The sequence below is a fragment of the Acomys russatus genome, chromosome 4 (genome assembly GCF_903995435.1).
Source record: "Acomys russatus chromosome 4, mAcoRus1.1, whole genome shotgun sequence".
NCBI lineage: Eukaryota > Metazoa > Chordata > Mammalia > Rodentia > Muridae > Acomys > Acomys russatus.
Genome location: NC_067140.1, coordinates 55,573,542 through 55,596,702, shown reverse-complemented (window position 1 = coordinate 55,596,702; position 23,161 = coordinate 55,573,542). Strand labels below are relative to the sequence as shown.

General features: G+C 42.3%; 1 protein-coding gene across 1 annotated transcript in view; it reads left to right on the top strand.

The window, feature by feature from the left end:
* Positions 1-23,161, top strand: part of Ino80 (INO80 complex ATPase subunit) — a 97,158-nt gene that overhangs the window by 59,130 nt on the left and 14,867 nt on the right. Inside the window, 4 exon segments of the mRNA XM_051144413.1 lie at positions 1,557-1,782; positions 6,989-7,116; positions 12,461-12,555; positions 20,973-21,045. Coding sequence (XP_051000370.1) covers positions 1,557-1,782; positions 6,989-7,116; positions 12,461-12,555; positions 20,973-21,045 — 522 coding nt within the window.

The following is a 23,161-nucleotide window of genomic DNA, read 5'->3' as shown; positions in this document are numbered from 1 at the left end:
TACTTGTCTGCGTAGACGTGTTTAACCCTGAGCAAGTTTTAGGGCTGGCCCTTTGCTTGGCCTTGGGTAATTTTGCAGCTGAACCATAGATGGCACTGCTCTCTAACAAACTCACTTCTCCACCTGCCAGCTAGTGCTGTTTATCCTCTGCTGTTGACAAATGGGATTGTTGATGTGCTCCTGTGTGTGTACTCTGTGGCTCTTAGAAGCAGCTGCAACCGCACCTTCAGCTGGCAGTGTTGTCTAGGCTTGGCGTCATAGGCTGCAGGTGTTTGTCATTGGTTCCCCTTCCTCTAGAGTCACATCTGTGATCTGCTCTCTTCCAAATTTGAGGATCACTGCTCTAAAAGTTGACTTGCTTGAACATGGTGCAAAACAGATTGCCTAAATCCTTGTCTCCTATGAAATGATAGAACCGCCAAACTTGGTGCAACAAATGCTCTGTGTTCTGAGCTCTCCCGCACCTTGGTTCTTGTTCCCCATCTTTTTGTTTACTGTTCAGCTTTGTTTGAGTAGTTTTCTGCTTATATTGAATGAGCTTTTAGGTTTTTCATCATCTTAGACTTGGTTGATCACCACCGCCTTTACTTTTTAACAAGAGGTTATGTTCAACGGGCTTCTTCCCAGATGACTTCACAGACAGCTGAAGGAGATGAAACCTGTGTTTCTAAGTTGGCAAAGAGCCTTTCTCCATTAGGGCCGCATTTTAGTTTTACTAGTTGGCAGTATATGACGACATAAGTAGTCTCTGCCCTAGCCGGGAAATAAATCCTGGTGCTTGCTGGTGATTGCTTCTCTCTATCCCCTATGTCCCAGATTCCTTCTGTAGCATGGCTTGAAAGAAGGTTTCTCTTCTTCTCCATTAGGTTTGCCCATGAGAAAAATTGATAAGGAAAGGAATTTTGCCACGAAAGCATTCATGATAGCTTCAGGTGTGCCGGACAAACACTGTAGTCCTTTAATGATGCCTGTCTATCACCAGCTCCCTTTCTGGCCTCCATCACGAGTATGCGTGGCCAATAGTAGTTCGTCAAGAACAGCATCTAGTAATGAGTGTGGGTGCTAAATATTGTGAGACTAGCATCCTAATCTATCCACATACCCCAGGTTTGTTTTTTGTTTTGTTGTGTTTTTTTTTTTTTTTTAATCTTTTGGCTGTAGGTTTACTTTATGAGAGATTACCATTTTACCCAGAGAAGCTCTCAGAGTCAGTTCTTTGTATTATCGTACTTTGTTACAAGAGGAAATTAAAGGGCAGCAGCCTGAGATTGTCTGATTTGTCTACATTGATCTGACTTCGGAGTTCTGGGTATAGGGGTAAAAGTCACCACCATTCACAAGCCTGAATTTTGCCTATAGCCCCACATTGGATAGATGGAAGGAGTAGGATCCGTTGTTGAAGGTCATCCTTGGCTTCTTTGAGAATTTGGAGGCCAGCCTGTGCTATATGAGATCCTGTCTCAGAAGAAAAAAAAAAATGTTGATTTATCTCAAAGGCTTGATGTGTGTGAAAAATGCAAAAGAATCATTTTATTGTCTGTGAATTTTGCCTGCAGGTCACCGCAGTGCCGTTGGATTCCTACTGTAATGATAGAAGTGCAGAGTATGAGAGAGGAGTTCTGAAGGAAGGAGGGAGTCTCGCTGCCAAGCAGTGTTTGTTGAATGGGGCTCCTGAGCTGGCTACAGATTGGCTGAACCGCAGGTCCCAGTTCTTCCCAGAGCCAGCTGGAGGGCTGTGGAGTATCAGGCCCCAGAACGGCTGGTCGTTCATCAGAATTCCAGGTGAGTTTTCTGCTCCCTTGGAACATGGTCCCAGCTTTTGTCAAGAGAAGAGTGGGGGAGAAAGCTCATGTGATAGTTTGATAGTTTGGTATTCAGAATTTGTGGGGTTTCTGTCTTTCCTCCCAACTATAATTTATAGGCAAAAATAAGTAATTTGTGTCTTGAGTGGAAAGATGTAAAAGATATGTTTTTAGATTTGTTCTTGAGTACTTTTCTTTGATAAGAGAGTAGTAAGGAAGGAGGTTGGGGTGCTCATAGGTAGAGTGCTTATCTAGTATGCACAAGGCCCAGGTTTCAACCCCACCAGAGACACCACCCCCCAAAAAACACCCCACAAAGTTTAGGAAAGGCTTCAGGTCGAATGAGTGCAGTTGTCTTGTGCCATTGCCAGTGGAATGAATGAGAGTGTCGTCACTCCCAGAGAGCCTAGTTTAAGTAGCATAAACAGTGTCTTGCACACGGTTTAGAGATCTAAATGATAGCAAGAGGAAAAACAGGGTGTTTTGTGCCAGAACACTAGCAGATTCCCAGACCCCCTAGGGTCAAGGTCCAGGGTTGAAAGGAAACTCGTTTTCATCTTTGCTTTAGTGCGACTGCACTTAAGGAAGCTGAACCCAGAGCTCATAGACTGATACAGTTTACACCTGCTGGCAGGATGCAGCTTAGAGCTACTGCAGTGTTAGTTTGGTGTCTAGATACTCAGGTATCTTCATTTGTATTGCTAGTGAATTTAATGGAAGCATACTAGGACTGTGCTTTCAGAAGGGAGCATCTGCTGTAAGTGACAGCTGATTCCAATGTGGAGGGCCTGTTTGTCTTTGTTCCTTGTCTGAAGGCTTTGTCATCCTGCTGGTGGCCTTTGGAATGCTTTAACTGTAAGGTGTCTGGATATATGAAAGCTGCATTGCATATGACCTCAGAAGTGATTTGTAGAATACACAAGAGCAGTAGGTAAAAGTGTTTGAAAGTTAAGGGGAAAGCCTAAGCATAGAGCAGGACAGAACGGACACTCAGACATGCAGGTGGGAAGGAAGGATGGGTACCAAAAGACGCAAGACGGCCTGTATCGCCTTTTCCTTCATTCTGGCTCTTTAGTTCCCAGTATAGGAGTAGAAAGGCTTATTGCTGGTGCTGTGGGAATCTCTTGTGGCTTTTCCTGTTCTTTGAAAGAAAAATGGACCTTGTTTAAATAGCAGGAAGTGTCTGAGTTCTTTTCGCATCGATAAAAAGCACCAGCCTCACTGGCTGTTTACTGTGAGAACCAACAAGCTCCTCACTGACCCCATTGTGCTCTGTGGACTGCTGGGGCGGGGTGGGGGCAGGGAGGGCATCATTTGAACCTGGATTTTATTTCTTCTATACTTTTACATTTTTGTTTCCCTGAGAAAGGTTCAGTCTTCTGCATTCTTTGAAAGACTAAACAAAATTTCATACTTTGATTGTTTCTGCAGGCCTTTCAGAGGGTTTCTTTCCTTGGAAAAGAGCGATATTAAATCCTTTTGTCACTGAACAGGGTCCTAAGCCATAGACAGTAAGAACCTGTAGTTAAGTATAAATACCATAGGGTTGCAGACAAGATTATGAAAGGATAGATAGATCTGGCTGTTTCAATATCCGTTCAGGTCCTGTTATAACGGAAGGTAGTGCTCACCTGTGATTCCATCACTCAAGGAAGCAGAGGCAGGTGGATCTCTGTGAGTTCCAGGCCAGCCTGGTCTATAAAGTGAGTCCAGGACAGCCAAGGCTACACAGAGAAATGCTGTCTTGAAAAAGCCAAAAACTAAAAAAAGAAAGGAAGGAAGGAAGGGAGGAAAAGGAAAAAAGGCCTGGGACTGGGTTAACTGGGCAGATTCATTTCTTGGGTATTATGCTTCTCCTGGCTCTTTGCCCTGCTTAGCCACAGACAGTGCTTTTGTACAGTGCACCTTGGTAACTCCTTTAAAAATTGAATAACTATTCCAGGCCCCAAAGATACCAGCGTGGACAGTAAAAGAAACCTGTTTTTCTGCATTTCTCACTGAGGAGAAATGATGGACACTGATTTGTTCTGTAAGCACACTTACTAGAGACTTAGATAATTTTGGTTGTTGATGTATTTTAACCTCTTAGCTCAAGTCTGCTTCTTTGGGGCCATTTCTTTCCAAACAGTCCAGAAAGGTCCAGGTTGGTCTAAGGGTGTAGCTCACTGATGTAGCACTTACCGTGCAAATATGAGCCATATGTTTGACCCCAAGCAAAAGCAAAAGCAACCCAAATCTAGTCCACCTCCCTCAACTATACAGTGACAGTGCTTGCTGCTTCTGTGTGTTTGAGTCCGTCTTTGAGTGCATGCATGTGTGTGTGTTTACCTGGGCACCTCTCTCACACTAGCATCAATCAGTTCATTCTAGTTACCAAACTGAAGAAACCTTGGCAAACAGGGAAGTGTCAAGACCATTTTTTATCATGGTTTTGAAGTCAGTTAATACGGGGCTGGAGAGGTGGTTCCCAAGTGAAGAGAATTTGCTGCTCCTACAGAGGACCCAGGTTTACTTTCCAGTTCAAATAACCAGTTCCAAGATTTCTGATGCTCTCCTCTGACCTCCATGGTACCAGGTACATACATGGTATATATACAAACATGTAGGCAGTATTCATACTGTCTTATTGCTGTGATGAAACACCATTATCAAAGCAATTTGGTTTATGCTTCTATGTTGCTGGTCATCTGTAGAGGTCAGAACCAGGACCTCGGCAGGGCAGGCACCTGGGGGCAGGAGCTGATGCAGAGGCCCTAAAGGAATGCAGCTTACTGGCTTGCTCAGCATGGCTTTGCTCCTCTATGACCACCAGCCCAGGGGTGGCGCTGCCCACAATAGGCTGACCCCTCCCCTATTAATCATTAATTAAGAAAGTTCTCTACAGCTGGATCTTTTATTTTTGGGTTTGGTTTTTGTTGTTGTTGTTTTTGTTTTTTGAGATAGGGTTTCTCTGTGTAGCCTTGCCTGTCCTGGACTCTCTTTGTAGACCAGGCTGGCCTCAAACTCAGGATCCACCTGCCTCTGCCTCCCGAGTGCTTGATTAAAGACATGCACCACCACCGCCCAGCCCTACAGCTGGATCTTACGAAGGCATATTCTCAACTAAGGTTCTCTGCTCTCTGATACTCTAGTTTGTGCCAAATTGACATAAAACTAGCCAGCACACATACACATAAAAATAAATAAATCATTTATTACAAAGTCAGTTGATGCCTCTCGGACTCTAGACACCGTATAGATGTATGTGTGCTCTGTTTGTTCTGAAGGAGTGTGTCTGAATGGAGAGAGGATATAAGCAGGCTATAAAAATAAGAAGAGCTTAGCTTACCTACTCCCATTCAGTAACTAGAAAATGTCTGGCTTCAAAAAGAGGGAAAGAAAAATATGACTAGCTCTGAGGGAAATAGTAAAAGCTATCAAAATCAAGAGACTCCTGACAATCCAGAAGAGGAGGAGTTCTGAGGAGAAGGGAATGTCTTGAGTTGTTCAGAAATCATTGCTGTCTGATCAGACTTGGAATTTCCACTGGCCTCCTTGTCTGGTGCCAGGGAGAAAGCTGAGCACTCACTCCTGTCCTGCTGCAGTCATTTGATTGTGCTGGTAAGGAGACAGCAAAGAGAAGAGCATTTCAGTAATCTAAACAGGAGCAAACAAAGAGGCTGAACAAAGGTGTGGACCACAGCGGTGGGAGGGGAGGGTGATGTGTCCTGGCAGCATTCCGAAGGTGGGAAAAGGCGGCTGCAGTGCAGAGGAGTAAACATCCAGGACCCGTAGCTTTGTAGCAAAAACAGAGCAGCTGGTGATTTGTTATGGTGGTGTCAGCACATCCGTTCTGTTCAGTGTAGACAATAATTGTGTACTTGGCAAATAGTGGCAAGAATGACAGTTGAGAACTCTTGGACTACTGTCAATAGTTGACCTTTGCAGTTCTGTAGAACAAGCATGGTTTCACCCAGGAAACTAAGGATGGACAGTCTGACTGAGTTTTTTCTTTTGCTTTTTAGGAACAGTAGCCAGTGTAAAATTCTCTTTATTATTATTTCTCTTCTTTTTCTTGTGTTCCCCAGCCACTTCCATATATATTCTTATGCAACCCCTCAAGCCTCCTTTCTTCCTCTCTTAACGCAGCAATTGTTCAGGGCATGTTTATGAACGGTCTGCAAACAGGAAACTCTCCTTCCTGGAATATGATGTGAGTGAATGGTCCTGAATGGATAAGATGAAAACTTAGGAGTTAAGTATTCTTAAAAGATCTCAGGGTGAAATGTGTTTCATAAGACAGAGGAAGGAGAAAGCACTAGTGAGCAAAAGCAGTTTCATTTCACAGAAACTCAAAGTCTGTTCTTTCTGAAAAGCTGGAAGTTAGGCTCATTGCAAGAGCACATACTAGGCACACAGCCCTGGAATTGATAGCCAGGTACTGAAGGTTATGAAGCGTGGACACGTCTATTTGCATTTCTCGGTGTTTACATTCTCTCTAGACAGCTGCCCTTGTCTCTGTCTATTTCCATGCTTTTAGGACATAGCCACTGTCCTAGCTACTGCTCTGTTGCTATGAAGAGACACCATGATGAGAGAAGCATTTAATTGGCTGCTCACAGTTTTAGAAAGTGAGTCCATGATCAGCTGAGCAGGCAGACATAGTGCTGGAGCAATAGTGGAGAGCTTACATCTTTCCTATAAGTTGGAAGCAGAGATAGGAAGAGACTAAGCCTGATTTGGCCTTTGGACACTTCCTCTAACAAGGCCACTCCTGCTAATGTTTCCCAAACAGTGCTGCTGACTAGGACCAAGCACTCATCTGAGTCTCACTGAAACCACCACAATCACAGAATTAGAAGAAACCTGTTTCTAGAGATAAATAAACAAAGCAGTAGAGTCTCAAGATTACTTAAGACATTATCACTGGCAGATAACTTGGTATACTTGGTATCTCTTCAGTAGTACTTTGAACCAAACATCTACTAGGTGTCATCAGCTGAGAGGCAGTCTCCACCTCGTTCAGGGTGTGCTTTTGCAGGCACTCCTGCAGTCAGGGTTAACAGGGCCCTCCATTCCACTGCTAGAGCACGCTCTCTCATGAAGACAAGCATCCTGATTATAGACATTTTAGCTGCATACAGCTTTACAGTGGGTGATTTATTGCTTCAATTAAAGTTTCTCCTCTACCCCTTTTTTCTCCCCAGGCAAGGAGAGCCTCATCACTGACAGTGGAAAGCTGTATGCCCTTGATGTCCTGTTGACTCGGCTCAAGTCTCAAGGACATAGGGTCCTTATCTACTCTCAGATGACCAGGATGATAGACCTGCTGGAGGTAGGAGAAGGAACCTTGGGGACCTAGGAGTCCTTGACATACCTTCTAATATCAGCCATGGTTACTGGGAACGCCCCCCCCCCAACTCTTCTTTGTGGTTTTACGTTCTACAAAAGGAGCAGAGTGCCCCCCTTCCCCAATAATGCAGAGGACTTCTGTTTTCTCCCCTAGCCAATGAAGTAGAATACTTTTCTTTCATTAGAGAAGAAATTCCATTGTTTTAAAAGAGATCCCGGCCTTGGAAATATCTGAATTCTGTAAAGAAGTCAGGATTGAAGATTCAGATTTTTTTAATATAAAATTCTGGGGAAAGCTATTCAAGCAGAGGTAGATTTGATGGTTCTCCTCTTGATTATATATTGCAGACATTGGAGAATGAGGTCTGAGAATTAGGATAATTAAAATCTCCTGAGGCAGTGTACAGCCATGGCTCACCACTGGACTAGCCATCAAAGACCTGGTGTAATGCATTTCTGGTATAGTTATTGAAACATGTTTAGGTTCTCTCTAGTTTCTTGTTTGACCGATGACTTATTTGTGGAAGAGGAGGTCGTAGACAGAAACAATAGAACAAGAGCAATAATCACACGCCACCATTGTGAAGTGTCTTACAGGAGAGTTGCAAGAGGCTAAGGTATCTGGTCATCAGAACTATGTAAAGGGCTGCTATGTTTCTTTGGGTTTAATATATGAAAGGCTCTGTGTTCTAGCCAGCTACTTCAAGGAGTAACAAGAAGATATTAACCATGGTCATTCCCGTCTAAGATAGGTGATACAGAAGGAATGGACATAGCGAAAGGGAAGGTTGGGTCAGTGAGATGATTCAGCAGGTAAGGGCACTTGCCTCGCAGCCTGATGACCTCCGTTCCACCCTCAAAAAGAAAAGAAAATAATGAAACATTTTAAAAAGGAGTGAGAAGGTTTTGGGTTCTTTGGAAGCCACAGTTAGTTTGGTGGATTTTGCAGGGAGTTTATCCATTTTGAGGCCACGCTCCTTTCAATAATTTGACAACTTTTAAAAGCAAGAGATGTAAGAAGCAACATCTGAGGTCAGTTTTATCTCTTTAAGTCTTAGATTTCATACAGTGCTTAGATTTTGGGTACTTTCTAAACCTGACAAACTTTCTGATTTGTTTCATGACATCACCTATGTATAAAGGATGGGAAAATCCTAACAAGTTTTATCATAAGAGAGGTGATTAAGCCACTGTTTTCTTTTGATTAGTTGGTGTTTACCCTGGTCTCCCATTTTCCCACATACAGCTTAGAAAGTGGAACCTAGGGCTTTATGTATTCTAGGTAAGCGATATCCTCAGCCATGTTTGGTGGTACAGTAAGGCTCTAATAGCAGCAGTTCAACTGAAAGAACTATAGTACCTCTTATGCTCTGCTCAGACCAAATGGAGCCAGTACCCAAAACAATATAAGTACTAATCCTACAATGAGCTTTTTTAGTTCTTGTGTACCTGCCTCATCCTGAGAGCTAGGGAAATGACAGGTGAAGTGGTGGTTGCCAGCTGTGAAGAGTTACGAAGAGAGGTGCTAGAGAGAAGATGGCTCAGCTCTTAGACCACTGGCAGCTCTTCTAGAGGACCAGGCTTAATTCCCAGCACCCACATGGCAGTTCACAACTGTCTCTGACTCCAGCCCCAGGGGATCTTACACCCTCTTTTGGCCTATGCCAGCACCCCACAAATGTAGTTTCACAGGACAAATATGTAGCCAAAACACATACACGTATGAACTTTTTTTTTTTTTCAAATAAGATTTATTTATTATATATACCAAACATCCTGCCTGCATAGGGGCCTGCCCACCAGAAGAGGGCACCAGATCTTATCATTGATGGCTGTGAGCCACCATGTGGTTGCTGGGAATTGAACTCAGGACCTTCAGAAGAACTGCCAGTGCTCTTAACCTCTGAGCCATCTCTCCAGTCCCCTGAATTTCTTTTTTAGTTAACAGAGTGATACACAATGGGTTTAGTAAAAGCCGCAAAAATCTTTCCTTTTCTAAGGCTATGTGTGTATATGAACCGTATGCATGCCTGGTGCCTGGGGAAGTCAGAAGAGGGCTTTGGATCTCCCTGGATCTGGAATTAAAGATGGTTGTGAGCCACCATGTGTATGCTGTGAATCAAACATGGTCTTCTCTTGGCATCTTTTTTTTTTTTTTTTTTAAGCTATTTGATTCGGGATATTATATCTACCACCCTTCTTCACCTCAGTCAATCCCTTCCAACACCCCAAAACTAGATGGGAGAGAAAGAAGGTTAGAGGGCAAAGGGGGTAAAAGGTCTCTTAAACTTCCTGCTCATTATCAGTTTCCTTGGGGCAAGCCCAATCTTCATAGTCAGGAGATTTCCAACTTTTCCTCCTCCAACAACAGCAACCAGGAGCAGCAGAGGGGAGGGAACAGCAGCCTTCTTTGGAGTGCCTGTGCCCCTCTCTGGGCTTTGGCATTTATACCCTCTCAAGAATCTCCAGAGATCCAAATGTAAACTATCTGCAGCTGGCAAAAATCACTCCCCTGCTAGTGCATGAGACAAATCATAGCATCGGTGGACAATCTGAAGCAGCCCCATATCCCACACCTGGGATTAAAACAAAAAGATCATACAACATAACTGAGTGTTTGTTTTGTTTCTTATATATATACACCAGAAGAGGGCATCAGATCACACTATAGATGGTTGGAAGCCACCATGTGGATGCTGGGAATTGAACTCAGGAACTCTGGAAGAGCAGTCAGTGCTCTTAATCTCTGAGCCATCTCTCCAGCCCCATAATTAACGGGTTTTTGTTTGTTTGTTTTGTTTTGTTTTTTAAGAAATCAAAATTCTCACTATAGTCTTCTTTGAAAACAACAAGTGATCTTAACTGCTGAGCCATCACTCCAGTCCCAAGAGCCTTTCTACACTTTTTACGATAACATGGAATTCCTGTCCCTTGAGTCCGTTTATCTGTCACATTAATTGGCTTTCAAGTATTGAACCATGATCATATCTCTAAACCCAACTTGGTAATGGTGAATGATTTTTAAAATGTGTTCTTGAATTCAGTGTGCCAGTATTTTGTTGATTATTTATTTTTTAGTCTAACCTCAAGAGAAGGCCCAATGATTTTCTGAATTTCGCTGGCGTGTATTGTAATATTTCTTTTTTTCATCTCCAATTTTATTAATTTGAATCTTTCCCTCTTTCTTTTAGTTAATTTAGCTAAAGGTTTGTCAATTGTATCTTTTCAAATAGCCAACTGTTTGTTACATTGATTCTTTAATATTTTTCTGTGAAATGACTTAATGATGCATCTTAGGGTCCTAGAAGAAAAGTAAGCTCTCTGAGTTCTTAGTTTTGGCACTTACAGCTATAGCCTTTCCTCTTGGGATTACCTGCAGCAACTCAGGGTTTTGGTTTAGCCTTCATTTCCATTTGATTCTAAGAGCAGGGTTTTGTTTTTGTTTTTTGTTTTGTTTTGGTTTTGTGGGGGGGGGGTGTTGTTTGTTGTGAAAGGAAATAACTGGCTTTTCATTTTCAAAATGGTTTTTAAATATTATTATTTTTATGGGGAAGGGGGCTAGTGTGAGGTAGGTTGCTAAGAGGCCTCAAGAGAGTGTCAGATCCCTTAGGATAGGAGTTAGAGGCCATCACTGTGAGCCTCTCTGTGTGGGTGCTCTCAGGCCCTGTTATGTTCATCTTGATTTCTTCAGAGATCTACTCATTCTTCATTAGTATATGTTTAATCTCCTTAGGTTGTATGTTCACTAGGATTTTATTTGCTGTTATGTGTAGTCTTACTCCAATGTGCTCACATACTATGCAAGAAAGTTACAGCATGGAAAAGATCGTTACTGCCACAGGAAACCAATATAAATATTTCCAAAATGGAGAATTTACTAGCCTTTTGGTCTTGGTTAATTGAGTTTTGTAGTGCTAAGGATTGAAATAGTCACTTAACTATAGCCTTGGTTCTCCTTAAATATTTTATTATAAAATATAGTCTCATTGAGCAGCCCAAACTAGTATTCAGCTTACTCAGTAGCCCAGGCAGCCTTGAACTTACTACCTTGATTTTTAGCCTCCGAAGTGGCTGGACTTACAGAGCTGTTCCACAGGCCTGGCTGATTAGTCTTTTCCAATAGAGAAAATTTACATTAGAAACGATATACAGTTTACCTTAGCTATGGTTATTAATAGATATAGTCACCGACTCCCCAGAACCTAACACATATATACTGGTGGCTTTGTTTTTGTTTTTTCTTGTATATACCTAAGAATTTTATCAAGTAACAGACTACTGGTAGCGAGTAATAAATATAATATACCAAAGTTATTTAAAAATTATTATTGGCCCAGTGTGGTGCAAACCTCTAATCCTAGCATTCAGGGGCAGAAGCAGGCAGATCTCCTTAAGATACACAGAGTTCCAGGGCTATATAGTAAGGCCTGATATCAAAAACAAAAACCCTTATTAATTACTTGTTTCCTGTTTCCCATTTCATGTTTTCAACCAACCTCAGCCTCACCTTCTACCTACCTACTTTCCGACTCCCAGGCTGGCCTTGCATTTGCTATGTAGCTGAGGTGGTACCTAAAACTCTTGATCTTTCTGTTGCCATCTCCCAAGGCCTAGGAATGCAAGCCTGTGCCACCTCAGTGGCCACATGTATGTCTGTTTATAACTGGGATGCCCTGTTGAGCTCTGGACATGAACTTTTCTACAGAGGACTTTTTGTAATGTAATCTTGGTTAACAAAAGGGAAAGTCAGTATGAATTTGATCTTCCTCTCTATGTAACCACAACTTTTGGGAGGGGGGAAACATCCTTCCAGTTGGATCTCTTAAAATCTTTTCTTTATTCTTAAAGTTGTGATTTCTCTCACCGGTTATGTGAGGAATATGCTCAACTCGGGGAAATTACTTTGTCATCGGTTTCACTATGATACCAAGACTGTAAATTCAAGAACTTTAATCAGCAGGGATTTGCCAAGGGTGGGGCCAAGGGACACTGGTGTAAATGTTAATCACTGAAAGGAAACTGGTTGTGTACACGCTTTGGAAAATTATGCTTAGTGACTGAAAAGCCATTTTTGTTTGGGGATCTTGTTTTTATGTGGGGGAGTTTTTATAAGGCTTGTAAAAATCTGTATTGGGTTAGTTTTTAAGTTGAGATTGATTTGAGGTTACAGGTTGATCTTGAATTCCATACAAGAACAATAAACTCAATTATTACACTTTTACAATCATTTCCTCCCCGTTCTGTATATAATAACTCAAGCCTAGTATGGATATTAGAATGCAGTGACTGATGTCAGGCTTTTTGTGTCCTTTTACCCTGGTTGGCAGGAATACATGGTTTACAGGAAGCATACCTACATGAGGCTAGATGGCTCATCCAAGATCTCAGAGAGACGGGACATGGTTGCTGATTTTCAGACCAGGTAATGTTAATGGAATTACAAAAATTCTTTCAATTTTCCTCTAGTGCTTTAAATGCTGAGTTGTTTTGTTTTGTTAAGCCAGTGCTTCTTAGATTATTAAGTAGCCAGGATAGCATACCTACCTTTTGCATGTATATATTGAGGTCAGAGGTTGACATGACATGTTTCTCTCACCACATTGCTTCACTGACTCTCACTGAACCTGGAGGTCACTGATTGGAAAAGCATAGTGTGTTGGAGAAGGAGCTGAAAGTTCTATATCGTGATCTGCAAACAGTAGGGAGAGATTGTGTGCCACACTGGGTGTAGGTTGAGCATATGCGAGACTTCAGGGCCTGCCTCCACAGTGACGTACTTCCTACAACAAGAGAATCTATGGGGGCCGTTTCTGTTCAAACAACCATAAATACCTAGATAGCAAAATCTAGGTATCCTCCTATCTTGGCCTTTCCAGCTCCAGGGTTGTAGATGTTCACTGCCACATGCAGCTAGCACCTCTATTCAAAGACTGCTAAATCTGCTCATAGTGATTCAGATCAAAGAAAGAGAACACGAATAGGAAATGATGTGGCTGTGTAGCCCCTGCTGTCCTAGAACTGGCTCTGTAAGCCAGGCTGGCCTTGAATCTGCAGTAACCCTTTGCTTCTTCCCGAATGCTAGGATTACAGGGAGGAGTCACCACACAGCCATTTTTTTCCCCCTCACTTCAACATACTTACTATTTTGCAAAGTAAAAGTGTTTTCTTCTTCTTTTTTTTTTTGCTTTTTCAAGACAGGGTTTCTCTGTGTATCCTTGGCCATCCTGGACTCACTTTGGAGACCAGGCTGGCCTTGAACTCACAGCAATCCACCTGCCTCTGCCTCCTGAGTGCTGGGATTAAAGGCATGCGCCACCACGCCTGGCTAAGTGTTTTCTTCTTAAGAGTGAGGATAAAGACAGATCACAGGTAGTTTATGCTGGCCCTATACTCTTGCTAACCCCTGCCTCCACTTCTGGAATGCTGGGATTACAGCCATTGATACTACGGCAATAAAAAGATTTCTGAGTATGAATAAAGATCCCCAAGGAAGAGATATCAATGCCTATGAAGAAAAATGTTCCCAAAGCTGCATTAGGCTAAAGACATAGCTCAGTGGCTCTCTTAGCGTGTGCAAGACAAGTGCTAGCTCTGAAAGTTTGCTTTGAGTTGATTTTTTATTTGTTTTTGCATTTAATTTTCTCTGAGCTTTCTGCTTTTTATTTAGTATTGTAGATATAGAACAATGTGACAAATTACAGTTCAATCTATTCTGTTAGTAGCTTCTCAGTCATAGTACCTCTCCCAGCTGTTAGGAGCTCATGAAATTTCAAATACATGTTAAGTGTTAGGGGTTTACATGTCCTGTGTGCTAAACAGAGTCTGGTGACTGCTCTCCTCAAAGAGAAAGCCAAATTCTTCTGCTGATAAGTCTGTTAACTGCGCCCCCCCCCCCCCCCCCCGCCTTTTTGGTTTTTTGAGACAGGTTTTCTCTTTGTATCCCTGGCTGTCCTGGACTCGCTTTGTAGACCAGGCTGCCCTCGAACTCACAGAGGCAGAGCCTGTCTCTGCCTCTCGAGTGCTGGGATTAAAGGCGTGCGCCACCCCGGCTTAAACCTCCTTCTTATGTTCTTCCTTACATTTGGGGATTGAGAACTGTGGTAGAAGGGCTGGAGAGACAGCACAGTGGTTAAGAGTATTTACTCACTGTTTTTCCAGAGGACCTGGGTTCAATTCTCAGCCCCAAATGGTGGCTCACTACAGCCTATAAATTCAGTCCCAAAGAATCTGACACCCTCTTCTGGCCTCTTGGGGCACTGCATACACTTGGTATGCAGCCTAACCAGATTTTGTTTTATTTTGCTGTTTTTGTTTTTTGAGACAGGGCTGTCTTGGAACTCACTCTGTAGACAAGCTGGCCTTGAACTCACATAGATCTGCCTGCTTCTGCCTACTGAGTGCGAGGATTAAAGGTGTGTGCCACCATACCTGCTTTGAGCTAATTAAATTTTTTTTTAATTGAGAAAAACAAATTTAAAGGAAATAATTTAGATCTTACAGTGTGAATAAAGTATGGTCCTGACTTTGTGTACTTACATGCCTTTCAAGGCTTGAGAAGAAAACTAACCACCCAGCTATTTATGTTCATTAATTTCTTTTATTTCCATATTATTATAATTTTACTTGTTTGTTTGCTTTCTTGAGACATGGTCTCATATAACTCAGACTGTCTTTGGATGGCTGGTGCTCTTGCTTTGTCTGAATCCGGGTCTCTCACTGTAGATCTCTAACATGTTGACATTTAATGACTAAGTTTACAGCTGATCTAACTGGCCCAATTCCTGTGGGGAGGGAAGGGAGAGAAAGAAAAAGAAAAAGAAGGTGTAGGTGTGTGTGTGCACATGTACTCAGAGGCCATAGGGCAGTGTGTGGTGTCGTGTCTATGTCACTCCTTCACTTTATTTTTTAAACAGGGTCTCTCAATGGGCCAGAATCTTACTCTTGGGTTAGCTGGCCAGCAAGCCCTGGGCTCTGCTTGTCTCTGTCCACCAGTGCTGGTGCTGGGCTACAGAGATGTGTCACTGCACCCTGCTGTTTGTGTGGATGGTAGAGAATTCAAATGCAGGCCTTCATGATAACTCAGCAGGCTCTTCCACATTGAGCTGCTGCTTCCGCCATTTCTTTCTGTGTTAAGATTTTTTGTTTGTTTTTTTAATTATTGCTGTTTTTATTTTAAAGGTCTTGATATGTAGCCCAGGCTGGCCTAGAACTTACAGTAATCCTCTTGCCTCAGGCTCTTCTTGAGTGCCAGAATTACAGGCATGAACCATCATACTCAGCTAATCTCCTAATTAACTTAATAAGAAGAGTTTGTTGGCACCAGTGGTGCCAGTGGTTTTGAAAACATGTTTCTATGTGCTGGGAATGGCTCAGCCTGTTAAGTCCATGTGCTGTTCTTGAAAAAGATCAAGCCGGGCGTGGTTGCGCACGCCTTTAATCCCAGCACTCAGGAGGTGGAGGCAGAGGCAGGTGGATCGCTGTGAGTTCGAGGCCAGCCTGGTCTACAAAGTGAGTCCAGGATGGCCAAGGCTACACAGAGAAACCCTGTCTCGAAAAAAAAAGAAAGAAAAAGATCAATTTCCAGCACTCACATGGCACCTCACAGCTGTCCTTAACTACAGTTTCACAGATTCCAGTGTGCTCTTCTGGCCTAGCACATTTCCCTGTAAGAAGACATTCTAAGTAGCATCTTAAAATAGAGAAAAAAACAGGTGATTTTCAAAACAAAAGGCATACTTGCCAAATATTTTCATTATTATTAGTGAAAAGACATCAAAAGAAAAAAATTGTAGTTTCAACTCAAAAGCCCTGTGGCTCAAAGGTCAGCCAGTGTAAACAAAAGCTATAAAAAGCCATTTGCATTCCCTTCATACACGACTTATTTATGAGGGATCCTTCCAGGAAAAAGTCTGACTGAGACTAAAGACTATTTGGCCAGGATGTCCTGGCAGCATTCAGAACATGTGACCTGTATGTGATCCGAGGAGCCATTCACAAGGTCTTTGCTCTGAGATGAGTTGACCTTTGCCTCCCTTCTTCCTGCCCCTTGACCTTTACCAGATGGATCCCACTCATCTCCTCCATGCCAGTTACCTGAGCAGTTTGGGTAACCCTTTGGGAAACATGGGGGAAATGCCTGTAGTGTGGATTTTGTTTGTTGTTTTCATGGTGATAGTATGCCTTTTCAGTCATTCAGGAAGCCTTTGCTCCACCCATTCATGCCTAGCACTGTTTGAGTATTTTGGTGCAGAGGGGACTTAGAGAGTGAGAGTGAGGCCAAGGCGTGTCTGACTACACCCCACCCACCCAGCCAGGAGCTTGCTATTCCAGCAAGCCATGTGTGACTTCTCTCCAGCCCCTAGAGGGCATTCAGATTACACTGTTGTCTTCAAGTATTTTGTCTTGTCTAGTCAGAACTCTTAGAATATTGGCTTGTATTATCATCCCAAAATGTATTAAGTAAAACGGAACTTGTCAGAGGCTATAGATATTTTGCTTATAAATAATCTGACAATATAGTCCAGAATGGAAACTAACTTCTTTAAAAGCTCCAACTCAAGATTTGTCTTATCCTTATTTTCTGTGATTAAATTCCATTGATTGTAGGCAGATTTTGGCTATATGAAATGTACCTCATCAGAAGCTGTCTTTTCAGTACATAATTGATCCCCAAAAGAAGCAATTTCACCCTGGAACTGGTCATGATAGCTTAAAATTCCAGCATTCTAGGGGCAAGTTTGAGGCCAGCCACAGCACCATAACAAGACATGTTCCATCACCTTTTGCCTGCCTTTCTGTCACATACTCAATTACTTTCCCTGTCATCCCACTTGGGGTTCAGATGCGAGGCTTCTTGAGTCACCCTCTAAAAGCCCTAGGCCTTTGTTGGATGTTACACAGGAGAGGACGTTTTGGACCAGAGCAGTCTCAGTGCTGCCGTGGAGCATTAGGGCATCTTTAGACTCTAATTGAGCCTTAAAAACCTAAGTCGATTTTGCTTTTGTTTTCCAAGACATGGTTCCTCTTTGTAGCCCTGGCTGTCCTGGAACTTGCTCTGTATACCAGGCTGGCCTTGAACTCACAGATTCGCCTGTCTCTGCTTCCTGAATGCTGGGATTGAAGGCGTGTGCGACCACCACTACTACCCCCTCTCCCCACTCCCAGCTCCGTAGTTAATTTTTATTTGAAACCTTATTATTGTTATTTTTCTGAGGCCCTGTGATGGTCCAGGTTTCCATTCATACTAGCCTGTTTCCATGGCAATACACTTGTAAACTGGAAGTTACCTCACAGTGTTTGTTGTTGTTAACTTGCTTTGTATTTTAATCATAAAAACGATGCTGTAAGTTAAGTAAAATTCTGAAAAATTGAAGTGGATGATGAATTCAAAATTAAAAAGGAAAATAGCCTGGCACAGTGGCCACATCTGTAATCCCAGCATTCAGGAGGCTGAGGCAAGAGTGTTATTTTGAGTCCCAGGCCAGCCTGGGCTATAGTTAGGGGGGGGGGGGGAATATATATATATCAAATTTTAAAATGAGCCATTGACCTTCTTATGTTCCTTTCATTTCTGAGACACATCGCTGAGAAGACAGTGCCTCACTGTGCAGCCCTAACTGGCCTGGAACTCACTCTGTAGACCAGACTGGCCTCAAACTAGAGATCTGCCTGCCTCTGCCTCCCAGGTGTTGGGATTAAAGTTGTGTGCATACCACCACCCAACAAATGTATCCTTCCTTAATAAACATACTATGACACTGTCACCCCCCCAAAAAAAATTATTTTGAGGAAGAAAGGAGAAAGTAATAAAGTAAAATTCAAGGATAAACTGGTAAAACTTTCCTTGGGAGTGCAGAGTTTTTTTAATCTTGTCAAACTAGGGCCCTCCAAGATATAGTTTGATGTCCATGGTATATGCCTTTAAAAAAGTAAGTTTCTGAATGCAAAGAATGGGCCTGTCTAGCTTAGTGGTTAACCTGGTACTAACTTCAAAGTAGTTTCTTCACTGACAGTCATGTCTGTGAGTATTTACCAGTTACTTTAACTATGTTTTGTAGCATCCTGATTTTTGTCATCTAGGAAATAGTTTTCAGAAATCAGATGACTTTGTCAAGAAGAGCCTAAAGGGGTGAGAGCTCTCTGATGTTAGTGGAATGTTTGTTTGTTTGGTTGTTTGTTTGTTTTGGGGAGTAGGGGCCGGAGTGGTAGTGGAGACTGCCTCCGTGTAGCCCTAGCTGCCCTAGAACTTGCTGTGTAGATCATGCTGGCATCAAACTCATGGAGATCCTTCTGTTTCAGGTATGTGCCACCATACCCTTTACCAGAACCCATGGGTTAAAACTCATTTTACATTGTGATTTACTGCTTTTATGTCTATTTACCCTTATGTCAGTGTGCTAGAGTAACTCTGTAGGTACTCTATTTCTTTACCTTATATAATTTTTAAATGCTGCATAGGTGTGTCAGTCTGACTCCATAACCAAAATTGTGTATTGGAGCTGGAGAGATGGCTCAGTTGTTAAGAGCACTGGCTGTTCTTGCAGAGGTCCAGGGTTCATCCCAGCACCCACTTGGCAGCTCACAGTCGTCTATAACTGTAGTCTCATGGGATCAGATGTCCTCTTCTTGTGTGCGAACATATGCAGACAAAATACTATATACATAAAATAAAAAGGAAATCTTATAAAAAGATGAGTTTAGGCCGGGCATGGTGGCGCATGCCTTTAATCCCAACACTTGGAAGGCAGAGGCAGGTGGATCACTGTGAGTTCCGGGCCAGCCTGGTCTACAAAGTGAGTCTAGGACTAGGACAGCCAAGGCTACACAAGGGAACCCTGTCTCAAAAAAAAAAAAGAAAAAGATGACTATAGACTGCTGCTTGAAAAAAGCCATGTGAACTGACTCTAATTGTGCCTCTCACTGCATACAGGAAGATTTATAGAGCCTTCATGTTTTCACTAGTATAATTTTTTTATAGATTATTAGAATCGCTCTGGAAAATAACCTGAGGTGGGAACATGAAAATGAAAGATTATCTTAGTCTATGCTTCGGTTATCTGCAGGCACCAGGCTACAGTTGAACACCTGTTTGTTTATAAAAATAAATCTTAAGTGAAAAGCTCTTGTGATCTGGCTTTGGCCTTTTTTATTTGGCAAATAAATTCTTGCCTAACAAGGGATGTGGTATCTGCTGCTTTGTAATTCTTTCTTTAAAAGCACTTAGAATATAAAAGGAATCAAAAGTATATCTAATTGTTTCTATATTATGAGCCTTATCTAAAAGTATGTCCACTCTAAATATCTTCCATGGGTGAGTCCTAATGAGTTTAGTGCACTGAAGTCATAACAGGCTAAATTCCTGATGTATGCTTATTTTTCTGAGTTGTGTCATCTTAGAGTGCTTTAAGGGCCAGTGGATGACTCATTGAAACAAGCTTTTGTTTTGCCAAGCTTTTGGAATTCCCTGCAAACTGTACCTGTGTGCATGTGTCCCCTGACACATGTGCCTTACACACACGCACGAGTGTGCGTGCGGGAGAGAATATATAATCTTTATTCTGTTCTGATTTACTTGCCTCTACATAATCTAGTAATATTTTGACTAGTTAAAAAAACGGGGGAGGAAGGCTGGTGAGATGGCTCAGTGGTTTTTTTGTTTGTTTTTTGTTTTTTAAACTTGTTCTCTGGAACCTAGGGTGGAATCAGAGAATTTACTTCTGAAAGTCATCCTTTGACCTGCACACACATGCATGTGGCACAAACACACATCATAGATACACACTCACTCTCTTTCTCTCTCATAATAATAATTTTTAAATAGGGCTACCTTGGTGGCAGACACCATTAATCTCAACACTCAGGAGATAGAGGCAGACAGAGTTTAAGGCCAGCCTGGTCTACAGAGTGAACTCCAGGACAGCCAGGGCCACATAGAGACCTTGTCTCAAAAAATAAAAAGTAGGGCTATTGGAGGCTGGGAGCCTGTTCAGTCAGTAATGTGAGAACCTGAGTCCAGGCCCTAGTATGGAAGCACTTGCCCATAATCCCAGTGCCTGGAAACCAGGGATAGGAGGATCCCTGCTGCTTGCCAGCCAGCTGGCGTAGCCAGTGCACACACTTCAGGGTCACTGAGAGAGCCTCTTTCACAATATAAAGAACAGATAGAAGAAGACACCTATTATGGACTAGCCTGCATATGCAGGCACATACATATACACATACTGAAATACAGACCAAAAACAAGCTGGTCATGTTGGCACATACCTCCCTTAATCCCAGCACTCAAGCAGAGGCAGGGGAATATTTATGAATTCAAAGCTAGCCTAGTCTACATAGCAAGTTCCAGGCCAACCAACCGTGGCTACATATTTAAAACCTTGTCTCAAAAGAAAAAATAACACGCTAATGGAAATACTAGGCTTACCAGTGTGTCCTTGTAATCTGAGCATTTGGATGATGGAAGCCAGAGGACCAAAAAAACCCAGGGTCATCCTCAGCTACATAGCAAGTTCTAGGCTAGCCAAGGATACAAGAGAGTGTCTCAAAAGAGAACAAAAAAGCTATTGGGCTGAAAAGTATAGCTCAGCGGTAGTGTGCTTGTCGAGCATAACAGGTTCCTAGGTTGAATGCTCAAAGCACCACAAGAAAAACAGTATATATGTAATGTTGTATAGCATGAGGTCTGTTTCTACGGTGAAAGACAAACACCTTTGCACATCAGTCAGGCACCGTAGCCACAGCACTCTGGCTAGCCCTAGATTATATTTTCAGAGACTCCACTCTGTCCCCACATTGCATTTTTCCCTTTTCCTCCTAACGTGTCTTCCCCTTTTTCCTTAGGAATGACATCTTCGTGTTTCTGTTAAGCACACGAGCTGGAGGACTAGGTATCAACCTGACAGCTGCAGATACAGTAAGTGACGAGACCATGATGCATACTTACTTCATTGAGTGTTTACCTTTCCTTTTGGTTTTTCCCATCCATTCTCTTTAATGATTTCTTTGCACATTAATTCAACAGAAACTTAATGAATTACTTACTGTGTATCAAGTACTTTCCTGACAGTTGAGATATAGCAGTGAAAATAAAAAATCGGGAAACGGCGATCAACCAGGCAATCCAATTATATTTGTTTGAGGAGCTATAACTAAACAAATAAAGGATTGTTTTATTACTAGAATGCCTGATTTCCTTCCTGAAAAGGCAATGATGTCATTGTGTTCTGCACTTCAAGAGCTATTCAGGTGGCTGTGGTGAGAATCCTGGAATTTTGGTTTCTTTAAAAAAGAGAGAGAGAGCTAGGCATGGTGACACACGCCTTTAATCTCAGCATTTCTGAGGCAGAGGCAGGCTGATCTCAGTCCATTGGTCTACAAAGTGAGTCTAGGGGAGCCAAGGCTGCAGAGAGAAACCCTGTCTTGAAAAACCAAACACACACACACACACACACACACACACACACACACACACATGTTCTAAGAATGTTTTTGTTTTAATCTCAGCATCTGACTATGATTTGCCTCATGCCCTAGCAGAGGCATGGTTTTGCAGGCTGCACATAGTTTTTGTGATTGTGTGATGTTTGGAATTCTGGAGAATTTCAAGGGATCTATAAATGTTAGATCCCTGATAGGTGGAGTCAGTAGGTGTTGGTTGTTCAAGAGGGTTGGTTGCAATTTGTTAGTAGTTGTGCTAAAAGAAGAAACTAGAAATTAGATCCAAGGATATCTCTCTCTCTCTCTCTCTCGCTCGCTCGCTCTCTCGCTCTCTCGCTCTCTCTCTCCCTCCCCCCTCTATCCCCTCTATCCTTCTTTCTCTCCTATCCAGTGGTAGGCAGTGAAACCAGAGGGATAAAGAGTGAGAAAAAGAAGACCCCACAAGCAGCAAAGACTGGCCACAGATAGCAATGACACTGATAATTAGATAAAATAAATAATATTCTTGCATATTTTCATCCTTTCATGTACAGTCTCTTGGTAAGAATACTTCAGCCTCTGAAAGGGAAAAGAAAAGAACTTTTTTAAAAATCTTAGCATTATTTCTTGGATTCAAATGTATTTAGTAGCGGTCATAGTAACATTTAGATTGAAGTGCATTAAGTGGGAAATGTTTTATAAAAGTCATGACTCTAAAAATGGCAATCAATGTGACTGTCTTGGTCCCTCTGAAATCTGAGCATCTAAGTTCCCACAAGCATGAGGAGGGTGCAAGTTCATGAAATCATGGAGAAATGCAGGACAGGATCAAGAGATCCTAGGAAATTCACAGTAACTCCTCAGTTGATAGGGGACCCACATGAAGAACCTTGGTGTTCTTAAACTGTATGCTTTGGAGAATGAAAATCGAATTCTATGGGAGTACTAATCACCAATAAGAGTCAACCTTGCCTTGTTTTCTACCAAGTGGGACATGGCATGAGGGCCTAAGGACTGTTGGCATACCTAGGTAGAGTATACTAACCTGCCATCTTATGGAAGGCTGGCTGTGGTGACGTATTGTTCATGTGGTTGCTCATATCTATCCTATTACAAGACAGAAATTTGCCCCTGCCCTTTTCTTCTTTTCTTTCACTTTTTTTTTTTTTATGCCATATAGTACCAACAGTTACACATTCGTCAATTTTTCCAAGCTCATCATGTCTCTCTTTTGTATGGGATATTAAGGTTTCTCTGAAGAGAGTGAGAAAACAAGCCCAGAGTTAGTCTGGCAGAAAGAAAACACTTCAGGTAGAGAAGATAAGTATAGGGCCTTAGATTAAGAACCTGGTTGAGGGGCTGGAGAGATGGCTCAGAGGTTAAGAGAACTGACTGCTCTTCTGGAGGTCCCGAGTTCAATTCCCAGTGACCACATGGTGGCTCACAACCATCTATAATGTGATCTGATGCCCTCTTCTGGCCTGCAGGTGTATGTGTAGGCAGAGCACTGCATACATAATAAATAAATCTTTTTTTTTTTTTTAAATAACCTGGTTGGCAGCCAGGTGGTGGTGGCACATACCTTTAATCACAGCACTTGGGAGGCAGAGGCA